Here is a 9010-nt window from a genome sequence, read left to right as displayed (position 1 = left end):
TTCTTTTAAGAAATGAACTCTATGCAATGAACTTTCCTCTTAGAAATGCTTTCATAGTGTCCCAGAGATTTTGATATGTTGTATCAGCTCTCATTTACCTCTAAGAATTTTTTAATCTCCTCCTTGTTATTTTTTGCAACCGATTGTTCATTCAGTAGCATATTATTTAGTCTCCAGGTATTGGATGTAGCTTTTATTTTTTATTTTAGCATTGTTTTATAATTTCATTCCATTATGATCTGATAGAATGCAGGGTAGTATCTCTACTTCCTGCATTTGCTAAGAGTTGCTTTGTGGCATAATATATGGTCTATTTTAGAGAAGGATCCATGTGCTGCTGAGAAGAATGTGTATTCACTTGTTGAAGGATGAAATATTCTATATATGTCAGTTAAGTCTAAGTTATTTATTGTATTATTGAGTTCTAAAGTTTCTTTGTTCAGCTTCTGTTTGGAAGATCTATCTAGTGGTGAAAGAGGTGTGTTAACTTCACCCAGAATTATTGTGATGTGGTCTGACTCTTGAACTTGACAAGAGTTTGTTTGATGAATATAGATTCTCCATTCTTTGTTAAGTCTTGTTGGTGTATGGTTCCCTTGAGCAGTATGCGGTGTCCTTCTTTATCCCTTTTGATTAACTTTAGCTTGAAATCTACTTTATTTGATATGAGGATGGAAACCCCTGCTTGCTTCTGCAGTCCATGTGAGTGATATGATTTTTCACAACCTTTTACCTTCAGTCTGTGAATGTCTTTTCCTGTAAGATGAGTTTCTTGGAGGCAGCATATTGTTGGGTCTTTTTTTTTTTTTTAATCCAATCTGTTCGTCTATGCCTTTTGATTGGTAAGTTTAGGCCATTAACATTCAAGGTTATTATTGAGAAATGAATTGTATTCCCAGCCATTTTTGTTTATTTTTGGTATTTAACTTGACTTAGTTTCTCCTTTTATTAGTTTTTCCTTTAGTGTAATCCTTCCCTCTGCTGATTTTCATCAGTTTTTCATTTCCTCTTCATGGACTATTTTGCTGAGGATGTTCTGTAGTTGTAAATTCTTTCAACTTTTATCATGGAAGACTTATTTCATCATCATATCTAAAGCTTAATTTTGCTGGATATAAGATTCTTGGTTGGCATCCATTTTCTTTCAGAGCTTGGTATATGTTGTTCCATGATCTCCCAGCTTTGAGGGTCTGAGTTGAAAAATCTGCTGAGATATGAATTGGTCTCCCCCTATATGTGATCTGATTCCTCTATCTTGCAGGCCTTTAAGATTCTGTGTTTATTCTGTATAATAGGAATTTTCATTATAATGTGCCTTGGTGTAGATCTGTTGTAATTTTGTACATTTGGTTTCCTATAAGCCTCTCGTATTTGATTTTCCAATTCATTCTTCATGTTTGGGAAATTTTCTGATATTATCTCAGAGGAGAGATTGTGCATTCCTTTGGTTTGAAACTCTGTGCCTTCCTCTATCCCAATAACTCTTATATTTGGTTTTTTGATGCTGTCTCCAAATTATTGGATGTTCTGTTCATGGTTGCTTAGTATCTTCACTGTGTGGTCATCTTTATTTTCCAGATTGTACACTTTGTCTTCATTATCTGACGTTCTGTCTTCCAAGTGATCTAGTCTGTTGGTTATGTTTTCTATTGATTTTTTTATTTGTTTTTTTTTCCAGAGTCTCCATCTCTTTCTTGAAGTAATCTTTTGCTACCCGTGTTTGCTGTCTTATCTCTTTGTTGGAGTGATCAGTTTTTGCCTGTGTTTACTCATTTAGGTCATTCTTTAATACACAGATCATTTTATTATGAACATTCTAAACTCCTTCTCTGACATCTCATCAACTTCACTGTCCATGGGATCTGTTACTGTAGTATCCTTGTTTGTTTAGGGCACTTTCCTCCCTTGTTTTTTCATTTTGTCTATGTGTCTTTCTTGCTTGCAGTATGGATCTGAGATATTGTAGTTTCTATCCTATAATCTTGTAGTATCTGTATAGATGATCTGTACCTCACCTTGATGCTGGGCTTTCAGACCCTGCAGGTATCTCACAATGGATACAACTGCAACTAAAGATGTTGACAGCAATAGGGGAGGTAACTCGAGATAGCAATGGAGGTTCCCCAAGATGGATATAAGGTCTTTCAAAGATGGGGCTGAAATGGTGGGCCTTACACTGGCTTTGGGATGCCTGCTCCAAGATTTCAGCTGCTTCTAGGTCCGTCTCTGCATAGGTGGGCAGAGGCGGATCTGGGCCAGGCCTGAGCTCTGGTAGGTGTCTACAGGTGGCCCCAGCCCCTCAACATTTTTACTATTACTTTTATTCTTCTAACTAGAATGATCTATTATCAAAGAGTAGAATCCTAGAACTAAAATGACTTCATTAATTATTTAATAGGACTAATTTTACAACTTCCTCATGCAGTAGCCTCTACCTTTCGACAATAGACAGGACCTAGAAACCGCTGAATCTTGGAGCGAGCATCTCAAAGCCAGTAAAAGGCCCACCATTTCAGCCCCATCTCTGAATTCTGGGATTCACAGTTACTCTATGGCTAACAGATCTAATATGTGACATTCTCATACCTAGTTTCCACTATGCTGTTTTTCAATGATTAGGATCCAAAATCAAATGTCGATGGAGATTTTTTTAAAAAAATGTACTCAATAGACAGGTCCACATAGGCATCCAGTTTAAGTTGAAGTATCCTATGGTGTGGTTTTAATAGAGTGTCATACCCATTACCCCCAAGTCCTGAATATACAATGTGATGAAGTTTGTTGTGTCTTGGTTCAACAAATACGTACTCAGAGTATAACACATACCAGGCTTTCTGTTAGGCATTCAATTATGTTTTAATGGATTAAACATATAGTAAATTATGTCTAATTGTGTTGTCATGAAGGAGCTCTTTCATGATGTTTCCCTCAATGAATGATGTATTTTGGATGTATTGTATCTGATATTTGTATTTCTTGAAATTACTACCATAACTTCAGACATTCATTCAAATTGTTTCACCACTACATATAAGATAAAGAACATTTAAATCCTTAATTATTTTCTTCTGATTTAGCCCCCAAGTGGAATTACTGGGTCAAGGAGAATGAATATGTTCAAGATATTTTGTTCTACATTGACAAATTTCTTTCCAGAAGCCTAGTTCCCACTCAAACAATATCAGTGCTCATTTCATTAGTCTTTGGCCAAAAAGTGACTTGATATTTGCTTTATTGATTCATAGTGGTTATTTGCACCACACAACTCTTTTCCATATGCAAGACACTTTCCCCTAATGGGTTTGGCCTTTTGATTTTCATTTCATATTCAGAATACGTGAAATACTTTTAGTGCAAATGTCTTTCCTCTTTGGGGATTTTAGCCATCATTTCTTAATGGGAGAACCATCTTCCCTGTTGACTTTCTCAACAAAGCTCCCACTCTGGGACTGACCAGTGGGATCCCAGAGCCTAAGCAAAACCATGGTCACAGATTTTTATGCTTCACTGCACTATGGAGCTGAAGGGGTTTGCAGGAGCAGTGTCCTGGGCTCCTATTGGTAGATCCACATAATAATATGAAACACAGTGGCCAATTTCAAAAGGGGCAAAAATGATGCCAAGAAGGTTGAGGCAGGAACTTCAGGCACAGTTCATTGGCTGTGGGAAGATGAGGTTGGGGTATATTCCCTAAACCCGAGGTTGGCAACATGTTAGGAGTTGTCCCAAGTGCCCAAGGGAGTCCATCTTCTCCAGAAGTCTGAGGCTACTTGATTATAATTTCTTCTACTTATACTATGACTTTTGATTTCAGATTTAAAATATTAACTTGTTTGAATTTTCATATATAAAAATGAATTATTTTCCTATATTATTGGCTAGTTATCCATGTATAAATTTGTAAATGTTTTTTACTGGTTCTAGGTCCTGTCTATTGTCGAAAGGTAGAGGCTACTGCATGGGGAAAGTTGTAAAATTAGTCCTAGTAAATAATTAATGAAGTCATTTTAGTTCTAGGATTCTACTCTTTGATGATAGGTCATTCTGAAAAAACAATCTTAATTAGATTTAGGTTTGCTTCTAGAATTGGGCAACACTTCATTCTATAAAATACAAGCATTCCCTCAATGACTTTTATTTGTTGGGATTTTAATGTTTTTGCTGGTATATGCTTCCAGTGAAACTCTAAAACCACTTTGTTTATTTCAGAAACACCTAAACCCAGAAAAAGAAGGAAAAAAAAAAGCTACATAAATTGTTTGAAATGGAACACCTTTACAATATTTATTTCTTAACTTAGAAAAGAGTCATGTTTTTATAGTTAAGACTTGGTTGGATTTCATCTTCCTAAACACTGTTGAGATGCCTTTATATTTATTGAATTATTCTTCAGTATGTTAGGTTTTTTTTTTTTTTTTTTTTTTTGGCATTGGTGTTGTATTGGTGAATGAGATCTTTCCAAGCCTCTCTTCTGGTTTGCTATGGCTCTATACAAAAGCTGTGATTTGTTTCCTTTATAGTGGGTCAATTTATTTCCTCCTGTCATTAATTTTGAGATCCTTTTAGTTTATTCATTTGAATTTTCCAGGTACACAATCATATCATGTATAAGTAATGGTAATTTCAGTCTCTTGACATTCTAATGTTGATTCTTTTAAAAAATTCATCTTATTTGCCTTAGCCAGAATTGCTAGTAAATATCAAATAGTAATGAGTTGTAACAAGCAATTTTTCTTAACCTCTTTAATTTTTTTAACATTTATTCTTGCATTCATTCAACACTTACCAAACACATTCAAACTGCTAAATTCTGTGCAAAGTGATGGGAATACAAGGCAATCAGGACATAATATCTGTCCTCCAAGAATTTTAATTGAATTGTTTTTGACTTTGAACAAATTATGCTGAACAACATTAAATAACTAGTCCAGCAATTTTGTTCCCAAGAGCAGAGCCAGCCTTAGATAGCCAGCCTTCCCATTTTTTTAAGTTTATTCTTTTTAGTTATACATGACGTAGAATGTTTTTTAACATATCATATGTGGAGTATAACTTCCCATTTTTGTGGTGGTACATGATGTGGAGTTACACTGGTCATGTATTCGTATATAAACATAGGAAAGTTATGTCCAATTCATTCTACTGTCTTTCCCATTCCCATTGAGTTTAGATTTGTTATTAGTATTTGGTAAGATAATCATAAAACTCAGTCCCATTTATGTTCAGTTGAATCAAACTTGGTTGTGACAGATTATATTTGTAAATTTCTATGAATATTCCACATCCTACAAAGCAGCTACTACCAATGCCATTGACAATGTTTGTTTCTTTAAACTGGTTTTGGTAGGCATATTCCCAGAGCCCCTGCCTGGATCACTCTATTACCTAAGATGATGTATCTACAGAGAAGAGATATCATTTGTAGAAAGGGTAGATTGTGAGGAAAAGAATATCTGGAACCTGGGCATTTTAAAATCTCAGATATTCAGGTGAATATGATTATGGATGGTTCTTCTGATACTTTGTGCTGATGACCATTAGCTTAATTCAGGAAATAGTAGAGTATATACCTTCCTAAGGAGATTCTTTTCATATGCTCTACCCTAAAGACAATTGAAAGGCATCAGGAAGGGAGCAGGCAGGGTGAGGACCACTGCCATCTTTGGTCCAGCAACACTGGCTACTGAAGCTGCCTCCAGTCTCCCTTGTGTCTCTCCATCAAACAGGACCCAAATATTCCCCTGAATGTCCATGCACTCATGCAGTTCAGGTACTCTGGCAGTTCCAGCAAGGAAACCTCAAAAAGAGACACTCCCATCAAAAAGGAAGTAACTGGTTTTAAGGCTGCCATGCAATCTATACAGGGTGAGGCTAAGGAAACCAGGACTCAGCTTACAATGTATATAGAAGTGTCCTCTCCCTTCTGTGGATGATGTGATATGTGGATGTGATCAGGGATGACTCCAGCAAATTTATCACCAAGAACAGAGGCAGGCTTAGAACAAAACCCCACCAAAACAAAACAAACAAACAACAACAACAACAAAAAAAAAAAACTAAAGGAAGAGATGAGGGGGAAAAGCCCTGTGTCTCAAGTCATTTTGCATTGCTGAACCAGATTACCTGAAACTAGGTATTCTGTAAAGAACAGATTTATTTTCACAGTTTGGGATCCTGGAAAGTTCCAGATCAAGGTGCTTGTGTTGGGTGAAGGCTTTTCTTGCTGCATGTTCGCATGGCAGAAGGTATAAGGGCAAAAGACAGCCAAACCCTGCAAACCTTTTTGATAGGGACAGAAGCCTCATGACCTAAACATCTCACCCAAAGACCCCACCTCCCAACACAGCTGCAGTGGGAATTGAGTTTCTATTGTAGGAATATTGGAGGATACTTTCAAACCACAGCACCCTGGATTCTGGCTTGATGAGTCCAATCACCTGGAGCCCATCCTCCTCAGGACCTGCAGACAGTGAGCTCATGCCTTCCCTTTCATTTTGACCAGAATGAAGTATGTTTTCTGGTACTTGTCATGAACCACACTGATTGGATAACTAGAAATTCTTCCCCAATTTTCACTGTCCTTTTGTTCTTTTTGCATTGCTGTATTTGGCAGTAGGTGTCCACATGAGCCAGAAGTTCTGATAACTTAATCAGATACCCTGCTTATTTCATAGCTTCATTACTGAGCAGAGTGGTCATGACATTAATGACTGTCTGACAAAGTTGAAATAAAAGGCTCAGAAAAGAATCCCCAGTAGATTTTTTTAAAAAAAGAATCATTCCCCCTTCTTTTTCTCTTTTTAGAGGGACAGAAATAATGGCTCATCAGACAAATGCCTGAAGATAATTGCTCAAAACATCTATCCTCTTGGCAGAAAGGGTTTGGATTGGGCTGCTGGCCCGGTCCAGGGAGCTGAGTATAAGGAGCTGTGCAGTGACAGGGTAGTGTGTCTCTGAGCTGTTTTCTTCATAGTATCTAAAAGGAAGTTCCCCGCAGTATTCAGAACACACTCCATTAGGTCATATATTAATACTTCATATGACTGTGGTGACTGGACACATTGTCTTTGCAAAGTGAAGTTTGTTTATTGCTTGTGATGATCTTAACAGGCAAAATATTACATAGGGCCGTCATACCTACAAGATCTTTACAAAGTGCCTGCATTGAATTGAGCATCAGAATAAACTTCACACATGAATTTTTCTTGAGTTCTCACTTTCCCCTTCATGGGTAAAGCAGAGCCACAGTTCTTCTGGGTTGGTAGAAATGGAAGTCAGTGGAGGGATATGTCTTGGGAGTTCACATGCCCTACCCTCTGTCATCTCTCCTCACTGCCATCCATGTCCACACCCACCCAGGTTTACTGGGCTTAATCACAAGAGTGTATTCAGGGAAAGCAAGGGTCACGCATGTTGAAGAAAATTAAGTCATATTGCCTTTTCTTACAAAATGAGATGAAAAAATAAATTCAAAGACACTTTTTAAGTGTCATTCTTCTTTCAACTTTATATATATATATATATATATTTATATGTTAAAGCTCTTTATTTTTCTTTTCAATATACTCTACTTAGAACTTTAAAAAATAAACTTTCTTTTTGGTACCTCTTGTTTCCTGTGTTAACCTTGGAAACATTTAAAAATATATCTCCCTAGAATTCTTCTGTGCAAATAATAAACATAAATAATATTAATATCTACGTTACATATATATAAAAGGCCATTTCAAGGTTTTCACTGTGACTGTCTGCTGCTGTCCCACGAAGGTGATCCTAGAAGTAGTCTGTGGCCTGTCCCTGTAAGCCATGTAAGTCCTGATCTGGCTGTGGGGGGCTAGGCAGGAACTCTCCATCCTGCTTGTCCATGTGTAAACTACTTCTGGAGAACTGGAAGACACTTCCCAGCCCACTGACCATTGAGAGGGAGGAGATCCAGTTGAGTGAACCGAAACTGGGCAGGTTGAAGAGGGACGATAGAGGGGGTTCCTGGCTTGTACTGGTGGGTTTCCTCTTGGAGTCCTCAGGACACGCTTCTAAAACAGCCTCCACTGGCCTGGAGGATCCTGGGGCCTGAGCATCCAGTCCCTCCTGCATGGTGTCTTCTCTCAATGGTATGCTTATGTCCACTGTGCTGAGCTCCCTGCTGGTCTTTAGGGAGCAGGATGGCTGCTGTGTGTTTTGAGGAGCTTCTGAGGCACAGTCCTTGGAGAGGGTCTCAGAGGGACTCATGGTCATCCCTTCTGAGAGCTCTGTTTTTGGGTCTCCAGGGAAATGTTTCTGAACTAAGATTTCTTTGGGAGTTTTGGGTTTCTTGGGAAATTTCTTGGCTGACTGGCGTGCCAGCTGAAGTTGCGTGGGGAAGAGGCTCCCCTGGAGGGCTTTGAAAAACAATCTGGAAAGAGCACATGAGAAAAAAAAAAAAAATCAGATACTGCTATAGGTACCTGTTTCCTGAGACTCTACTCACACATGGGGAAATGCACAGCAATGCACATGTTCTGTGTACTCACTTAGGACTCAGAGACACCATCTCTGATACCCACCTGGGCAGCAATGCAGTGATAGGTGCTATGAGGCAAATCAAGTAGAACACGGGGTCTCCCAGTAATGTGTGCATGGTCCAATAAGGGTTAGATGGAGGATAACATGTTGCACAGGAAGCATTGTAAATCAAAGCCACGGTGAAAAATAAAAAGATACTAAAGACACAAGCTGTCCAGTTGAGCCAGGTCTGAAGGAAAAACAGAGAGGGGTTTTATTTCAACTTAACAGTGGCAAATAAACCCCAACAGTCATCAGTGAGTGGAGGTGATGTTCTATGATCTTAGTAAAAACTGGAGTCTTTGTCATGGGTGGCTGGCAGGGCTTAGTGAAGCCTCAGAAGCTTGTGGACCGGCCTGGGACAGGGGCACAGGGGCAAGATAAGAAAACAAGACAGTGAGGAATGTTGAGAAGTGTGGGCAGTGGGCAGTCTGCTTAAAAAAAAACAAACAACTATATCTCATGGAAC

The 9010-nt window shown here is 38.3% G+C and overlaps 1 protein-coding gene across 2 annotated transcripts in view; it reads right to left on the bottom strand.

Moving 5' to 3' along the window:
• Positions 1-6988: 6988 nt before the first annotated feature.
• Atp10a (ATPase phospholipid transporting 10A (putative)) overlaps positions 6989-9010 on the bottom strand; it is a 183802-nt gene continuing 181780 nt past the window's right edge. For both annotated transcript variants that reach the window (XM_076851272.2, XM_076851273.2), the window contains exons 20-21: positions 8544-8731; positions 6989-8392 (exon numbers count right to left, since the gene is read on the bottom strand). In XM_076851272.2, coding sequence (XP_076707387.2) covers positions 7774-8392; positions 8544-8731 — 807 coding nt within the window. In that variant the 3' untranslated portion in view covers positions 6989-7773. The remainder of the gene's footprint in view (positions 8393-8543; positions 8732-9010) is intronic.

Source organism: Callospermophilus lateralis, chromosome 3, assembly GCF_048772815.1.
Source record: "Callospermophilus lateralis isolate mCalLat2 chromosome 3, mCalLat2.hap1, whole genome shotgun sequence".
Lineage (NCBI taxonomy): Eukaryota > Metazoa > Chordata > Mammalia > Rodentia > Sciuridae > Callospermophilus > Callospermophilus lateralis.
Note: the sequence above shows the minus strand (reverse complement) of the source record. Positions and strands in the feature narration are given on the sequence as shown.